The 17460-nt window shown below is 43.7% G+C and overlaps 1 protein-coding gene across 5 annotated transcripts in view; it reads left to right on the top strand.

The window, feature by feature from the left end:
• Window positions 1-17460, top strand: part of TMEM131L (transmembrane 131 like) — a 122787-nt gene that overhangs the window by 78403 nt on the left and 26924 nt on the right. For all 5 annotated transcript variants that reach the window (XM_080915620.1, XM_080915622.1, XM_080915621.1 and 2 more), the window contains 12 exons: window positions 5452-5529; window positions 5742-5895; window positions 7353-7411; window positions 7698-7806; window positions 9339-9432; window positions 9879-10032; window positions 10445-10615; window positions 11859-11928; window positions 12973-13090; window positions 14472-14613; window positions 15487-15596; window positions 16574-16646. In XM_080915620.1, coding sequence (XP_080771746.1) covers window positions 5452-5529; window positions 5742-5895; window positions 7353-7411; window positions 7698-7806; window positions 9339-9432; window positions 9879-10032; window positions 10445-10615; window positions 11859-11928; window positions 12973-13090; window positions 14472-14613; window positions 15487-15596; window positions 16574-16646 — 1332 coding nt within the window. The remainder of the gene's footprint in view (window positions 1-5451; window positions 5530-5741; window positions 5896-7352; window positions 7412-7697; window positions 7807-9338; window positions 9433-9878; window positions 10033-10444; window positions 10616-11858; window positions 11929-12972; window positions 13091-14471; window positions 14614-15486; window positions 15597-16573; window positions 16647-17460) is intronic.

Below are 17460 nucleotides of genomic sequence, written 5' to 3'. Positions count from 1 at the left end.
TGGCCCGAGAGCTTCTCCATGCCTGTGTGCAGCTGGGGAACCTTTGGCGGCTACATCCAGGACTCCATCTCACTATACCGTGGACGGCTTTCTCTGTGCTGAGAAATGTTTCAATCCCAAGGATCTCTTACATCTCAAGTTCTCACAAGATCCCCAGGAATATCAGAACATCAACCTTCCATGCACTGAAATAGGAAGACATGCTCCTGCCCGCTCTTTAGACACCCATTCTAAGCAGCATTGTTCCCAGTGTCTTGGTGTGTTTAAGACAGTAGGAAGATGGAGACAGCACCTTGGGTTCAGCTGGTTGTTTCAAGCCCAAGTGCACATACTGCTTAGTTGGCTGTTGGTCAGGAGGCTCATAGGGGACTGTGGGGTTGAGAGTAGCCACCTATCAAGGAGTTGGCACCTGAGACACTAGCCCCTCCTTCAGAGCTTGGCAGTGTCCTGTAGGCACAGCAGCTTGCTCCCTAGGTTTGCTTTCTGCTCCATCACTTTGTGGGTCTGCTTATTTCTTGTGTCTTGTTCATGCTCAGCTGAATGCTGTCCAGACTCTGCAGAGTCCCCAGGCTGAGATGTGGGTGCACTGGACTTCCATCACTTCTCACTTGACCTCAGCAGATTCCCGAGGGGTGCAAGAGCCCAGATGAGGGCGCCATCAGCCTTGTGCTCTGTTCCTTCTTGGCAAGGTTTTACGTTGCAGGGCAAGTGCTTTGCCTCCAGTGCTTTTGCCTTTGACCACACCCATTATGAGCAAGGCTGTCAGTCCTTTCTCACTTTAAATAGCAGTTAAGTGTGCTTGCTGCATAAGCCTGTGGGACTGAGGTCAAATCCTCAGCATCACAAATGCTCCTAACTCTGCTGTTCCAAGGTGGAGACAGGTAGATAGCTTGCTGGCAGCCAGCCTAGCTCCAGATACTGTGTATGACTGTCTCAAAGGAATAAGGCGGGTGGCAGGACAGGTCACCTGCTGTCTACCTCTGGCTCTCACACATACCCTCCCCCAGCGTTTAATCAAACGGAAAGAGGACTTTGAGTTGTGTTTCTAGCCTGTGAACACTTCTTCGTTTCTAACATCCTGAGCCTGTGTCCAGGCAAGGCAGTGAGTGGATCCTGGTGAGCTTTCATGGAAGAACAAAGCAGCCGTTAATTAGTCTTGTTCTTGTCCTGGAAGCAAAAAAACAGCTGGTGAAGCCAGAAACCCCTTCAATGGACAGGCTAAGTGGATAGCATAATGCAGGCCACTTGCATTTGGGTTGATCCACCTCATTACCCACAGGTTACCCCACTCTGGATTGCTTACATCTGTCCTTCAAGGTTTCTGGAAAGTTTGCTGGGGCGGGGCAAAACCCGCACGTGGTCACTATTCCCCACCTTTGGGTTTTGAACTAATTGTTACATTAGATAAAAAGAATCTGAAGTATTTTAGTAACAGAATATTTCCCTTAGAAACCGAAGGGGTGAGGAAGAGGAGTTTCCTCCTCACAGCCTCAATGTGGGAAAACCACTTTCCCGAACATCTATTTATTTGTTGTGGAATTAAGCTAAGGAAGTGCTTTAATTGTGAGTGAAGACATAGACGTAAACCACCTGCCTCCCTCCTCCGTGTCCAGCAGAGTGTGGGTCTCACTCTGCCCAGCGTGAGTTCAGTGACTCTCCTCCTAAGGATGCAGCTAGGGACTTACAGTAATACAGGGATGGCCAGGGTTTGGTTTTGAAATGATATGGATTAACCTCTTTCTTTAGACCAAAACAAAACAGCACAGTAATTCTAAGCAGCTCTTGTTTGTCCACATATTTTGTGAGTGTGTCTGGCAGTATAAGATAAGTTTTGTGTTTGTTTGGGTGTTTGATTGGTTTTGGTTTTTACTCCATGGGGGGACAGAAGCTAGTGGTGAGGATTAGGGAGGAATAGCCACGCTGCACTTCTTGATAACTGAAGTGGTGCGCACAGGGCAGAGCCCAGGATAGCTCTCCTGTTATTCAAGGCCCTGGATGTGCACTCAGTAGTAAACAGCCTCATGTGTTGGGGCTGCCAAGTGGAATATCCCAGGCTCCTGTACAGAACTTGTGTCCCTACTGATAGGCAGGTTGACATAAAAGATTTAGCTTCTGAAGCTGTAAAAAGCGTCTGAGAAAAATAGGTTATAAAGTCGGGGCTTTCCAGAACAACTTTCATTTGGAAACCTAGTTCAAACGCCTTGTTCATGTAGTCTGGGTGATTGAGCTCAGATTCTGGGAGTTCTTCTGGGGATTCTGGGTACTGACTCTGTCATGGAGGCTGGCCCTTGTCCATACAAGTCGTCAAAATGACTGAGGACTTTACCATTTTGTTTCCTACTTTTTTGCACAGTCTCAGAACTTCCCACTTAGTTCCTAAATGTCTTAGCAAGTAGAAGGAGATGACTTTTCAGACCTCAGTTCCCGGTTCCCTGCTCTGCTTTAACCACAAACCACCAGGCTCTATACAAAAGTGGTGTAAAGCATTTCTTCTTTCTCAGTGCTGTGTCCTGAAATGGCTTTTAAAATCTTAATGTTTGTGCTGGCAAAGTCTGGTCTTTGATGTACCTAGAAAGAATAAGCTCAATCTATTCTGGTTTCTTGAACAAAGTTCTGGTTTGCAAAAATAACTTCTCCCACTAGCTGGACCAGGACCTTGGATAATTCATTGACCCCTCCAGGCTACATCCTCCATACCTAAAAGGGAATAATACTACCATATTTTGTAAGTAAAGACTTAACATATGCTATGCTTTAACTTATTAAAGTAACATTATTATTTACTAATTATTTAATTAGTAAAATTAATTTATTAATATAAATTAACATATTATTAACATGCTATGCTTTAATTAAAGTAACATATTTACTCATTATTTAATTAGTAAAAATAGTTAATTTATTAATACAAATTAACATATGCTATGCTTTAACTTATTAAAGTAAAATAGCAAGTTTCAAACATAGAGTATTGTTTGGTTGGTCGGGTTTCTACACTGCTCTGGCATTTTGGGTTAGTAGGGGACAGTCTTCCTGTTTTGCTTGCTCTTTTGGGTTCTTTCAATATTTGCAATATTTTCATTGTTCCAAATGGTTTGTATGGTAATAGTTTCTTGGTTAACATTAAGATTGCAATAATTTTGTTCTTTTGGGAAAGCGCTGTCAACTTTTCAATTTTCTGTGACAAATCCAGACAGGTCACAGGCAGTGTGGGCATACTCCAGCACCCCCTTGTGGGGTTCTGAAATACAGTCTGTCAAAAGGAAATTACAGCTTGAGTTTTCCTGAATTACAGCATATGAAATCAATAGTACTCTAAAGACTGAAAAATTTTGAGCCCAGCAGGACACCACAATGTGATAGTTCAATGTAGACACATTTTTCCACTGGCAGAATTAATTTAAAATACTGTGTGAAATGATGTCCAGCTGTATGTATAAAGCATATATGACATAAATGAATTGTATGTTTAGACACAAGTCTCATCACTTTCAAGAGCTACTGACATATGTGAGAATATTCCAGAATTAAGCATTTTCTTTTGTACGCCCCTAGAATAACACAGAATCTGTAGTGGTTTCTTTATATTATGCTTTTACTGACACACACATCTTGCTTAATTTGGCAGATTATAAAAATCATCCATGTAAAAATTTACAAAGAATAACAGAACATCAGCTTGTAAATCAAATGAGGTCACTGTTTTTAATTATGTTTAAAGTGTCATTCTGAACTCTTAACATCGTTTATCCATTCAGAGAAAATTTAGAGGGATGAAAAATAATTTTTTCTCATTCAAATGGAAATTTTGAGGTCAAAAGTACATGCCAAAGTGTCAGGTTTTGATTTATTCTTTTCCCAGTCATGTGGTGTCTGACTGTATGCCTTCTGTCAGTCTGCCAGCCGTATACCCACTGCCTACGGAAGGAGAGCATGGAGTTGTATGCTTATGACCTACTAGAGATGGTAGACCGACCAAACTGTTATGGTGCACGTGAGGAACCTTAGAGAAAGTTAGGTAGTAGGTGTCTCTGTGTAGTGACAAGTGGCTACTCAGGTATGGCTTCTGAGGGTATTTAAGCTGAGGCATGAAGAGGAAATTAGATACGTAGGGGTGGTGGTGAGCAGGCTAGGAGGTAGGTTCACTATACAGGCGTCGCAGTTTCAAAGATGCCAGCTGGAGCAGTGTAGCCAGTGTGGATATGGGGGTAAAAGATGGGCAAGAAAATCCTTGAAGGGTTTGAAGCAAGTCACTATATCATGGAGTTTGGGGACATATAAACTCAACTGAAGAGAGCAAACTATTTTGCTTGTTTGTGAGAGATGGTGTCTCAATGTAGTCCAGGCTGGCCTCGAACTTGCAGTTTTCTGTCTCTGCCTCCACGTGCTTGGCTTGTGAACTCACCCTTTGTGGAGAGTGGAGGGGAAAGGGTTCCTGAGATTTGCACGCTGTGCTGACTTCACTGCCTCCTCTTGTGTCTGCAGCCCCACCCCAACCTGGACAGCTGTGTCCTTCCTTGATTGGGTTGTTCTCTTCCTTTTCTTGAAGTCCTATCAAAGATGGCTGAGATCTTTGAAGCTGACAGAGTTCTGCATTCTTCCCGTATACTTCTGTCTTCCATCCATACCTTTTTCATGTGTTAAAAAATGGCGTTTTTGATGTTTCTGTCAGAGTCCAGGGTCATAGCTTCCAGTAGTCATTGAATTGAAAGAAGGCACACATTAAAAAGCAAAACAAGCAAACAAACAATCCAGGAAGGTGATTGGGTGTACTGTATTGGGTATACTAGTGCATACTTGTAATCCTAGCACTTAGGCCGAAGAGACAGAGATCTTACCTTTATGGACAGTCAGGGCTACACCGTGAGACCTGGTTTCAGAGTCACACAAGCATGGCGCTTGATGGTTAAGAACACTTGTTCTCTTGTACGGAACCCATTTTGGTTCCCAGTGCTCATGCAGGGAGACCCACAATGGCCTGTAACTCCAGCTCCAAAGAATCTATTGCCTTCTTCTGGCCTGGATTTGGACACCAACACACACACACACACACACACACACACACACACACTCACACACACACACACACACACTCACACACACACACACACACACACACCCCTTTAAAATAAGCAAAACCAAGTAGGTTGGTTACTAGTGTGTAACCCCACTTTAAAAATAAAAGTGTAGTTCTTTGTTTTGACCAAATACTAAACACACCCAAGGTAGTACACATGGGACGTACGTATACTTGGGACACACAGACGTGCTTCCTGCCTTTCTAGGAATTTTCATTTATGCCTTTCCTTAGAATGTAAGCTTACTGACAGCAGAACAGATTTCCAGCATGCAGCGGTTGCAGCTGCTTGCACCTCTCTGAGTAAGTGACTTGCTGTTGGACTGCATTATGCTTGTAGCCCCCACCTAAGTTCTTTTCCTTCTTTCTTGTAGGCAGAAGCCACTAATACCAGCCTCCTGCGGGTGCAACTAGAATGCAGTTTACATAATAAAGTGTGTCAGCAATTAAAGGTATGACTATTTAGCAGGTCTCTGTTTTCTTTCCCACCTCTTAAAATTCAAAATCAAAACCGCAGTGTATTATCACCCTAAGCAGACTCTTGCCTTACCTGTTTCTTTCTTTTTTTTTTTCAAAAATAGGCAGTCGCAGAGTTCAGATGATTTTTTTAGTTTGTTTGTTTAGGTTTTGAGTTTCTCTTCTCTCCCCATGCCCCCCATTTCAGAGTTGCTATCTGGGATCTGATGACATGTTACACTTGGAGATGAACATTGTTGTAGCAGTGGAAAACTCCTCCAAGCAACCTGAAGAGAACACTCAAGCCCTGCTAGATCACCTCTCTATTGTTTATGTAGCTACTGATGAATCTGAGACCGCAGGTGAGGTGGGGGCTTTACAGTGTCTGTTGTGGGCCGAGCTCAGTCGAGTGTCTACCAGGTCCTGGCTTGTCTCCGAAAAGTCGAAGCCTCAACCCTCCTTGCAGCATGAGGAGGTCTCCCTGAATCACCATTCAGTCTGTCAGAGACTAAAGAGCCTCTGTGTGGGGTAGATGGCAGCAGGCACTGCGTCTCCGTCGGCAGCTACTCTGCCTGTACCACTTCAGGGAGGCTAAGCCTTTTGAGTCTCCTTGGGAATAATTTTTCTTGGCACTGTGCAGACCATAAGCAGATGAAATGGACATGACTAAAATAAATGTTCCCGGGGCTTTGCAGTCCCGAGTCTTGCTTCTGAAGCACTGAGTTGCAGAAGCTCAGCTGACTGGCTCATGCTGTTTGGTGTTCTTAGCAGCCGATAGCTGGTTGTTTCTGGATGTTTGACAACTTGGAGGAGAATTTTTTTTGAAAATGTGTATTCTACTTACTAGAAATAGCCTATTTTGGCAGTCCAACTTTTGAAGCATGCTTGGCAGGAGACACATACTAACATGTCTGAGATGCAGAATGTGGAATTTGCTTTTACATATTGGTTATAACAGCTTCGTGACTGCATCGTTATTCCTCATTCAAAGAAAGAAGAACACAGTGATCCAGGAAAGCATACTTACTTAGTGGCAGTCAGCAGTGTCAGGTGTGAAGTGCCCTCCTTCCTTTCCTGCTACCAGCCTCATGCCGGGACTGAACCTGTGGCTTCCCACCTGCACCACTGCACTCTGTAGTTTTAATTGTTGAACAAACATCATTTACCTTCCAGCTTTTAGAATTGGATGTTGTAGCAATGGTCAGAACTCCCCTGCCCTTTAGTTTATAGTTTGTTGGTGTTTTAATGGCCAGGGGGGTACCCAGGCTAGAAGTTTCCTGTTCCTGGGGAACGTATTTAGATGATGGATAAAGGGGAGCCTGCCTTCCTCCAAGCTGCTAGAGTTTCATTCCTCCCAAGGGTGTTGCTTTAAGGAGACACAAGGCTCTCCAGATGACTGGAGAACATAGCTTTGCTTAAAACTGGTTGATTAAAAGAGAGCACAGTATGTCAGTTTCTATTCTGTGTGTTCTTCAGCATGTGAAAACCTATGTGTTCACGTTCAGGCCACACACACACACACACACACAGGCCACACACACACATATGCACATACGCATTCGAATACACACTCAAACACACACATGCACATCTTTTTCTGTGACTTAAAGACCCATCCCAAGTACATAAAGCTCTGTCTTTGATCCCTGGCACTGAATTCATCCGTGCATGCATCCCAGAAGGTGCCAAAGAAAATGTATCTTCTGTTCAATTTTGGTGTTACAGAAATGTTTTCCTCTCTTTAGAAATGTTTACTTTGTATAATTGTGGAGATTCTATGGCTTTTTAAAAACCTTATTGCTCTGTTTCTTTTGGACAGATGAATCTGCAGTAAATATGTATGTTCTACATTCAGGAAACAACCTCATTTGGATACAGGTAATTGCTGAGTTGTACCTAAAGTAACCTGAAATTATACATGTGAATTCTGCTGCAGGTCCTTAGGGATTCCCAGGTGCAGAGGCCTTTGTGTGCATTTTCTTTTGCTGTCATTTAAACCCACTGTCCCTTGATTGAGCACCCTGTTTGTGTGGGGGTTGTCAGCACCCCTTTCTGCTGTTGCAGACACGTCTGCTGAGCAGTTGCCAGGAATTTTACTCAGTGCGGTCTCCTGATGTTCTCCTGGTTGAGAGGAATAACTTGGATTTATTGCTTGTTGTTGCAGGATATACATCCTTTCTCACAGAAAAATGTCCTGTCTCTGCAGTTTGAACCAGTACTGCTGTCTGCTTCCACAACAAACTTCACAAAAATTGCCTCATTCACTTGCAAAGGTACTCAGTTAAGAGCTGGGATGCTCCTGGGCTCTGCTGCTTTTCGTTGGTGGTTTCCTTCAGTGTAGTTCCAGCTCCAGGCGTGGCACGGTTTCAAGAAGTCGAGTAGGTTTTGTTCCTACAAACCAAAGCCATTGGTGGGATCTAAAGCTGCTGTGGGTGCCACCTGGACTTTGCTATGCCTATAGGATACTGAGTTTCAAGCTTTACTTGGGAGTGACGTGTAGTTCAGTATGTGTATTTTGTTGTTTTCCTAGGGAGCAGAGTTGCAGGGCCTGTGTTCAGTTTACTTGATAGAATGTGATGGTGAATGGCCATAGTGAGTTAAATCCAGTCCTATGTTTAGATTCTTACAGTGTTCTTTAAAAAGAATTCCCATGGATCCAAATTGCTGGGAAATATACCCAAACTCATTCATATTTAAAGAGTTTCAATTTAAAGCAGCAAGAGAGATTTAATTATCACAGAGATCAGTAAGAATTTTAAAAAAGGTGTTAGCATTCAGTTCTTAATAATGAGGAAGAAAGAAAATGTGTATATGTTGTGACCGAGAACTGCTGTGGGCTATTGAAGGAAACTGATTAATCTTGATGAAAATTTTAACTGCTTCAGTCCCTACAGACATTTGTGTTTTCAAATCTGTCCCTATGCCAGGCATTGGTGGCATGTGTCTGTAGTTAGTTACTATGGTAGCCGAGACAGGAAGAGCGCTTGAACCCAAGGAATTGGAGGCCAGTTCTGGCACCTCCTTGAAACCAAAACCTATTAGTGGAAACAGGGTTTGACAGCAGAGCTGCCTAAGAGCCCAGGCTGAGAAACCTGCAGCCACTAGGAGACATCCAGATGCTCACTGCGGGCAGAGGTGTGAAAGGGCTCTTAGTGTCCCAGAGCGTGCATGGAGGAGTGTCTGAGATCATTGAGAAGGTAGACTCTACTTGGATGGCTTGTTTGTTAACGTTTGAATTTGGTTTGGAACCATGCGTACTTTAAGTACAAGCAGTTTGAGTGTGTGAAATTAAGAATTCAGCAGCAGTGATTTGATGCCGTGATCTGGATCGGAAGCAGCCCAGAAATGGTGTTTGTGTAAGCATGCTTCTGCACCATTCCCTGTGTTCTCCTGGGCTGTTTGAGCCTCATCCTCTCCCACTCCCTACCAAGTCTTCTCTAAGCTGTGAGCAGTGAGCTGCTCTCTCCCCCTGCTGAGCCAGGGCCCCCCCTTTTATTTGTGACTAAGACAGATCTTTGTAAAGGAAGCTCCAAACTTTGTTCCCCAAGGAATTGTGAGGCTGGTTTAAAAGAAGGGAGGGAAGGGTGTACATACTGTAATTCCAGATGACTGCTGACAGCCAGCAAGGAAGAAAACTGGGGGGGGGGGGGGGGGAGGAAGAGCTGTTTCCTTCTGTACCATCTTAATGGAGACAGCAAAGGCAATTAAAATGAATAAACAAACTGTCTCATTTTTGTTCGGGTTTAATGACAAGAAGGAAGGAAACTAATGCTTCTTCTTCACATGTATTTCTTTGTACCCACAGCAAGTACCTCATGTGACAGTGGAATTGTGGGTATGAGGAAAAGGAAAGCTTCCCCAGCAATGAAAGCATGCCTGTCCTCTCCTGTGGTTCAGGGGTAGGTGCGCTCTGCCTTTTCCTGAAGTCCGGTTTTCAGTTCGCTTTTGTAGTTTTATTATCCTCTAGCAATGCTCTAAGAGTTTGACTGTTGTTATCCTATGACTCTTTCTGGGCTGGTGTCTCCTTGCATTAGCATATCTGGCATAGATGGCTTTTGTATTTGTAACCAATGGAAACGAGGGGCTAAATAATTCACTGGGGGTGGGGAGACAGCTTTGACCCAGGCAGTCAGAAGAAATTGCTCCTGTGGTGTTTCCTGAGTTGTATTTGGTCCTAGTTTTGCCCTGGTCATGGTCATCTCAGCCTCGCCTACATATGTGGATGAGCGGACAGCCGTTTCCCACCAGGATGTTGTCTGGGCCATTCCCTCATTTGGAGGCTCCGTAGAGGACAGATAGCTGTGCTGTGTGCACGGCTGGTCACGTGCATGACTTTTCTTCACAGGTATTTCAGAGTGGAAGCCTCTTCAGCCCAGTTTCACATAGAGAGTCACGAGACCACAACAGGACTGTGGTCGATATGGTACCACGGCCATTTTGACCACAGCATTGTATTAAAAGATGTGTTTGTTTCCAAGGAGACCAAGCACATTTTAAAGGTACACAGTCCTTTTCTTCAACCCTTAGCCTAGTTTAAGCTTTAATATCATGCTGTGAAACCAGCATCTGTAACACCTAATTCTGATTTTAAAGTTTTAAAATATAGTTTCTTTTTAACATTTTAGAGTTGCTTTTAGGAGTTCAGTTGTAGATAACTGTACTTTCCCTCTTCCAGAGTAAGCAGAGTTTATGGTTAAAATATGTGGTTTTACAAAGTACTTTAAGATTTCTGCTATGACATTTAAAAGACTGTCTATTGAAAAATAAGCTTTGTTTAAAATTATAAATATTTGATCTGTAACAAATGGAGTAAATTTTAATTTCTAGACTACAGAGCAAATTTGGCGTTATACTATAATGATTTTAGTACAACGAGTGCTAGACAGTAACTTCTGCTTCTTTTCTTTTCAGGTTCTGAGTTTCCGTGGCCCTTTATTTCTACCCCCAGGCTGTTGGAATATATTTTCTCTGAAGCTTGCTGTTAAAGGCATTGTGCTAAACCTGTTCACCAATGTATTTCTGACTACAAACACAGGTGCCATTTTTGCAATACCTCTGCAGATTTTCTCAGCCCCAACCAAGGTATTGTGCCCAGTACCATGTGCTGTTGTGTTGTAGCAGAGCCAGAGCTGCCTGTGCCCCTGTGCTAAGTTCTTTAAGGCTATCTAAGAAATGTAAGACATCAACAAGCCAGCCTTAGATGGTAGAGTCGCTTAGATGTGAAATCTTGATTTAGAAAGGTCATTTCTCAGGAAGTAGTGATTATTTAATAAAATAAGTCATAGCTGATCAGAAGACTGATCAACTGTCAGTGTTCTCTCTCTACTGCTGAGGAGCAAACCCTGTCTCCATTCCCATAGCTGGGAAATAATAACGTTTGCTACCATCGAAAACACGCTTGAACTTGTAAACACATGTTTGTAGGGACTTCAGTTTAAATCGGTTTATTCGGTGTTTTAAACAGTTGTTCATAGTCATTGAATTTTCTTAAGTGTTCAGTCTAAAGCCTAAAACGTTCATGAGGGAATGCTTCCTAAAATCTGGGCAAGTTGTGTTCAACTTAGATTATTTTAAGCATGTCTCATTTTTTTCTTAATGTTCATTTTTGTTGAGTTATTGCTTCCTTTGAGCCAAGCTATTCTGTATAACACTGAGTTCTGATTTTTCACAATGAGACATTCATGCAATCATCTTTATGGTTTTTTTTTTTCCCCTCACCTATTAGTGTTGATGTTTCATAGTTAGAAATACCTCACATTAGCTGAGGGTGTAAAGGCTGAACTTTGCACACCCAGTTCAGTAAGAATGTGAGGTTCATCCATTTAGTCATATTTTGAGCAGGAGGGATTTCTTAGAAAATACCCATTTCCAATCAGACAATGCATATTAAGACGGAGACTAAAGAGATGAGGCAGGCTTCAGGAGCACATGAAAGTATCATGTGAACACTCCCCAGAACTGTAGCAGGGGTAGCTGCTGGTTAGCAGAACCCAAAACCACCAGAATGTCCCAATGGTAGCGTGGTGTCTTGTGGGCCCACCAGTTGTACTTTTGTTCATTGATGGTTGTACAGAAGCCACTGTGTAAGTTGTTACTGTAGACATTGAAGATTGTCCAAAAGTCATGATAGTGACCCCATAAGGCTCCACCCAGACACCTCTGAGCTGACAAAGGGACAAAGAAACTGCTTCTTAGTTGTTTGGCTTCTGGTTAAAGGGGAGTCCATTGAGGAAGAGGCCAGTGTTTGTTTTGTATTTTAGTGTTTAGGATTTTTATGCTGAGTGTGTTGTGTTTTAAGTTATTCATATATTACTTTTCAATCTAGGAAGGGAGTCTGGGTTTTGAAGTGCTAGCACATTGTGGCATGCATTATTTCATGGGAAAGTCAAAAACAGGTAAGTGGTTTGCTTTAGGATTTCTGTAGCACTGCAGCTTGGGGGGTATGGAAAGCAGTGATCGGATTAGCATTTGGACATGGAATTAACTAATAATCAGTCTGTTAAAGCAATTGCATCATACTGGATGCCAAGAGAATGTGACCACTGACAGACAGAATGACCTGAAAGTATTGGTACCCTCCCTCTTCAGCCAGGGTCCTTGGGGAAATAAGCACATCCTCTTTTTTCTATGTAGTTTGTGCTTTTGTGAGAGATTCCAGAATAAAATTGTTTGATTGTAACGCAATCACCTCACAAAACTGGGAAGCTGGGCTTCTTCCTTGGAAGCTGATGGAACTCCGTCACTGGGAATTCCGTCCTCAGACATGGGTCATAGGGCTGTGCATCAGTAAGTGCTCAGTGTGGTGCGAGTCCGAAGGCCCGGGAAGTCAGATGGAAGTTGTTCCTGGGTTTTGGTTTATTTTTATTTTTGTATTTTGACTTACTAATGTAAGGAGAGCTTTATAATGCAGACTTTCCTTTGCGAGAACCTCCTTATTCTTCCAGCATCCCAGTTAGTGGAGACAGGTTAGGGCAGATGTGTGGAGGTGGAGTAACCAAGTTGGTTGGTGCACATGCGTCGGACAGGATCCAGCCCCTGGCCTGTGCCGGCTTCTGAGAACCACTGTTTGTCCCTCCGTCTCTCCCACCTGCATAGTACCTGAAAGATGCAGCTGAAACCGGTGTTTCCACTGCTGTGCACGTTAGAAACAGCAATGTTGGAAATGCTGCAAGCTTTTTTTCTTTTTTTCTCTCGAGCCATGTGTCTTTTACGTTATTGCCTTCACATGATTCGCTTTAATTTTGTTTTGGCTTTTTTTTTTTTACATGTTTTTTAATTTGATGTTCTCATGTGCCATTGAATTAGAAGGGCTTTGGGAGGCAACAGACGCTGTCCTTGCCATTGTCCTCATAGTTTGTGAAGTTTGTCAGCCCTTGGCATTATTGACTAACTTAAGTGTGCTTTATAAATCTAAGTTTTGAATTTGATCTAACTTTTAGAAATTCCTAATTGGGAAAGAAGCCTTTCTCTGGATCGGTCTACCTGGGATGTGGATTCTGAGCTTGCAAATAGGCTGTATGAAAGATGGAAGAGATATAAAAATGGCGATGTTTGCAGGTGCGTTCCTGGCCAGCAGTGAGGAGTAACCGCGCCGTGGCTCTTTATACTCATTGTGTTAGTGACCGGGCAAGCTGGCAGGCCTCGGAAGCTCGGGCAGGCCAGCGCGGTAGATACTCTTCCTCAGCTAGAGTAGCTCGTCAGCTGTTAAAGTGTTGCACACTTTCTCTGTTATTTCTGTGTTTATGCACACGCACATGTTCACTGGCCTTTTTTCCCCTTCTTCTGAGCTGTTTGAAAATAAGCAGTGAATGTCCTTGAGCTCAGTTCCGTATTGGGAAAGTCTTTCTAGTCATCCCACTAAGGCTTGGTACTCCATTAGGAAAGGACCGGACATACCTCTGATGTGTAACCATTGCACCAGCAGCTGGACAATAGTGTATTATACGCAGTTCATACTACAATACCTGTTACAGGTCCCCCATGCCCCGCTTTCCTCGTTTTAATCCAGGGTCATTCAGGGCTACACTCTTTTCTGTTTTTGTAGACTATAGCTCCATCTGTCTTCAGCTTTTATCCCGTTGACAAACTTTTGAGTCTAGGTCGGTTGCCTTATAGAAAATCCCACAGTGTGGGATTTCTCAGGTTTACATCTGTTTTCACAAGATTACCAAGTCCCTGCTGATGTTGTGTTGTGACTGTATCACATCAGGAAGCCACACAGATGTCACTCTGTCCTGTGGTTAGTTAGCATCGTTAAGTCATTTGCTTTAGGCGATGCATTCATCATTTGTCAATTTGTGTGAGGGGTGTATGTGTGAGAGTAGGTGTGTACACACCTGCTCACATATGCGGGAGCCTGAGGGGGATGTGGCAGTGTCCTCTGTCTCTCTCCACCTTTTCCCTTGAGACAGTCTCTCACTGAACTTGTGGCTCATCGTTTTTCGGTACTCTGAGCCCCAGGTGTGCTTGTACCACTCCCAACAGCCTCTGTGGCTGCTGTGAGTCCAGACTCGGTTGCTCACATTCAGCCTGCACTCTCACCCGACCTGCTACCCTACCCCATAATTATTAGTGTTAGTGGCCTTCGGGTTAGCCTGTGTGTGTCTTTGAGATGGTGCCAAAATAGCAGTCATTCTCTGAACACTTGCCTGCTTTCCAGTAAAACAGGTTTTTCTGTTTGAGTGTGTGTACTTATGTGTGCACGTGTTATATGTTTAATGTCAGACATTGAACATGGGGCACTGATCTGTAAAACATGTGCTCAGCTCAGGATGGTGTCACCAGACCTCTAGGATCAATTGTACACTCTGTCTTCCAAAGTCTACCAAAAGCTATTTCAGGGGGCGTTTAGCATTTTCTTCTTTGCCCCCCTAAATGTCAAGGTTGGTTTTTGTAAGCACTTAATATTACTATTCTTTTTTCTTTGTCAATTACACAGAAGAAACGTTTTGGGAATGTCTCAGTTTGCATTCGCAAAGACATCCAAGGAGACAGAGCCCTTTGTTTCCTTTTTGCCTCGAGTGGTCCTGGAACCCGGCCTTGTGTTGAACTTCAGTGCTACCGCCCTCAGGAACAGTGTGGTAAGGATGGTGCAGCTTGAGCCCCTTTGTCAGTGATGCCCAACCCCATGGGGCTTTCAGGTCTTTATACCTCAGGTTTGTTTTAGAAGAAATTAGTCAGAATTCACACACCATTAGAACTCTGACTGGGGATGTCACAGGGACAAGAGGAGGAATAAGGTTCACAGCTCTTGAACGAAGAGATGTTAGTTGGATATGAACTTTGTAAGACAGTGTTTGAGATGAGAGTATTCAATAGAGACTCTTGGTCCACACCAGCTGGAATAGTTTCTGTGTTGCGAAGAGAGATCCTCAGCGGAGGGAAATCTAGAGGGAGCCAGGTTGCTCCAATGCCACCTGGGTTGTTGATCTTTAGCATGTTGGCTTTCCCCTTCATGGGCTTGTCTCACCTAGTCTGCATGACAGGAAAAGGCAAAGGGAACCCACCAGGGATAGTGCATACTAAGTCACGGCGCCCACGGCCCTGGGGCTCCTTTCCACTATTGTGACTTAACAGTTCAAGAAGGAATTCCCACCTGCCCCTTGCAGGACCCATTACTGCTTTATGTTTATTTATTTATCTGTGTGTGCATCAGTGTCCAGTGGACACCAGAGGACTACTTTCTAAGTAAATTCTGTCCTTTTACCATGTGTGTTCTAGGTATTGAACTCACTGTATGAGGCTTGGAGGCAGCATCCTAAAGTCCTCAGTGTATAATGTGCCACACTTTCCTGGATATTCCCCCTCTCCTTTGACAGATGCGTACTTTAGTGAACCACTGACTGTTACATTGGGCTGCCCTCCTCTAACTGACTGTATGCTCTTTTGGGCAGGAATATTTTAAGAGGCTACTATGTTCTTTGCCATGTTAACCCTCCTCTCCTCAAACCTAGGTGAAATACTTTGTGGTGAGGAACCCGTCTCCTCAGCCTGTCTTCCTGCAGTTGCTGCCTCTCTCCCTATACCCAAGACCTGAAGCCGCAGTACGCCTGCTGCGCAAATGGTAGGAAGATCCCCGTGCAGGCCTTCGGAACTGCTAAGACTCGGCTACCCAAGGCCCTGCACCTCCTTCTCCCATGCTTTGTGTGGTGGCACCCAGTGTGAGCCCATCCACCTGAGTACCTCCCATGACGTGTGTGACACCTTCATTGTTACTGTCCCTGATCTATCACCCAATGGAGCATTCTCTTCTTGAGCTAAAGAAGCTATCAGAAATATTCACGTGTATTTTTAAAATTGAGAATCATTTAAATTATGATGATCTTTGAAAGCACAGGAAGTGAGTTTAAAGACAGGTACAGGGTACCTGCCAGTAATCTACTACTTAAGAGGCTGGGACGGGAAGGCCGTGAGTTTGAGGCTAGCTTGGACAGAGTGGTACACCTGTCTCAAGATCAAGAAACACGGGTGAGATGGCGAAGCAGGATCTCTGCCTTCAGTACCTCACCAGAATGGAGTTGTAGGAGTTTGGGGGATGTTCATCCTCTTGGCTAGGAAAATGGGTAGCAAACTTGGGATTTCTCAGCTTTTGCCCTGTTGACTCTTCATCACAGATGCAGCCTTTTAGAGGAAGCAGGGACCAAACAGTGCTAGAGAGGGCCTTCAGTACTTTCGCTGGTTTCTGCTCACTTGGAGCCAGCAAGACTTACCCAGCCACGTCAGCCAATGTGTCCAGATGCTTCCAGTTCTCACAGGCAGAAAGCTGCCATTGCTTGAGAGCACCTTACTCCCATAGTAATCCTAGTGGAGGCAGCAGTAGTGTTTTCTATGTAGACCTCTGTTCTGTAGGGTTTTGTGTTCCGGGATGCCTTCATTGTTCACTGAGCAGCGCTTACCGAGCAGGCAGGTGTGGAGAGGGCTGGGGTGGGTCGGCTGTAGGATGAGGACGAGTGTGGGAGGAAGCCTGTGAGCACTTATGTGTTACTCTATTGCTGATCTCAATGCTGGTTTGAACACTGGAGTTTTTGGTTCTGTTTGTAGGTTTGGCACAGATATGCAGATGGTTAATCTCTCAACTGTCGAATTCCAGCTAACCAAAGCTTGCCCTTACCAGGTAGGAGGACATTTTCAGACATTGTAAACACCAACTTGATAGCTGCAGAAACCACTGGCCTTAGCACCCTGTGTTCTGGTGTCTGCATTTCCTTCTCTGCGTATAAAGCATACGTAGCAGGGTTTGTTTGTATTTTAATTACATTGTGCTACAGAATTAGTTTACCCTGTGCATCATTTTAATGTGATGGATTAAATTCATGTACAAGAAGAAATGCCAATGGAATCAGAACCATATAAAAACAAAACAAAATGCAACTAGAGATCTAAGAATTAATTTCTGAATCTCTTAGAATCTCTTGGTCCCTTTTACGTTCCTTTTTAGTGCAGTATAAGGAAAAAGGAGATAACATTTTTAAAAGTTTTTAATGTGTGCCTGGTGTGGTAATACACACCTTTAATCCCAGAACTTGGGGATGCAGATCTCTGCAAGTTCAAGGCCATCCTGGTCCACATAGTAAGTTCCAGGGCAACCAGGGCTGTACGGAGAGATCTTGTCTGAAAAAGCCAGCAAATAAAAAGTTTTCACATGTCTCAGTGATTTGGATAATCATAAGATTTCTGTGATACTCAGGCCCTTCCTTTAAAGGTCTCTTTCAAATGCTTATGGTCTCTAGGCAGTCATGATGCCTTTTCTAAACACCAGGAGCAGGAATCAAAATGTCACGATGAGGTGGTTGTGTGCCAATGGCCTTAGCAACTTCATTTCTTAGTTCCTATTCAGTAGTAGAGCTGTGTCTTGTGTGTTCAGAAGTTAAAGCGACTAGAAGAATGTACACAACCAAACACAAGGGTCTCCTCTTGAATCCCCCTAA

Source organism: Micromys minutus (assembly GCF_963924665.1).
Source record: "Micromys minutus genome assembly, chromosome: 4".
Taxonomy (NCBI): domain Eukaryota; kingdom Metazoa; phylum Chordata; class Mammalia; order Rodentia; family Muridae; genus Micromys; species Micromys minutus.
The sequence above is the reverse complement of the archived record's forward strand: the minus strand, read 5'-3'. Positions and strand labels throughout refer to the sequence as shown.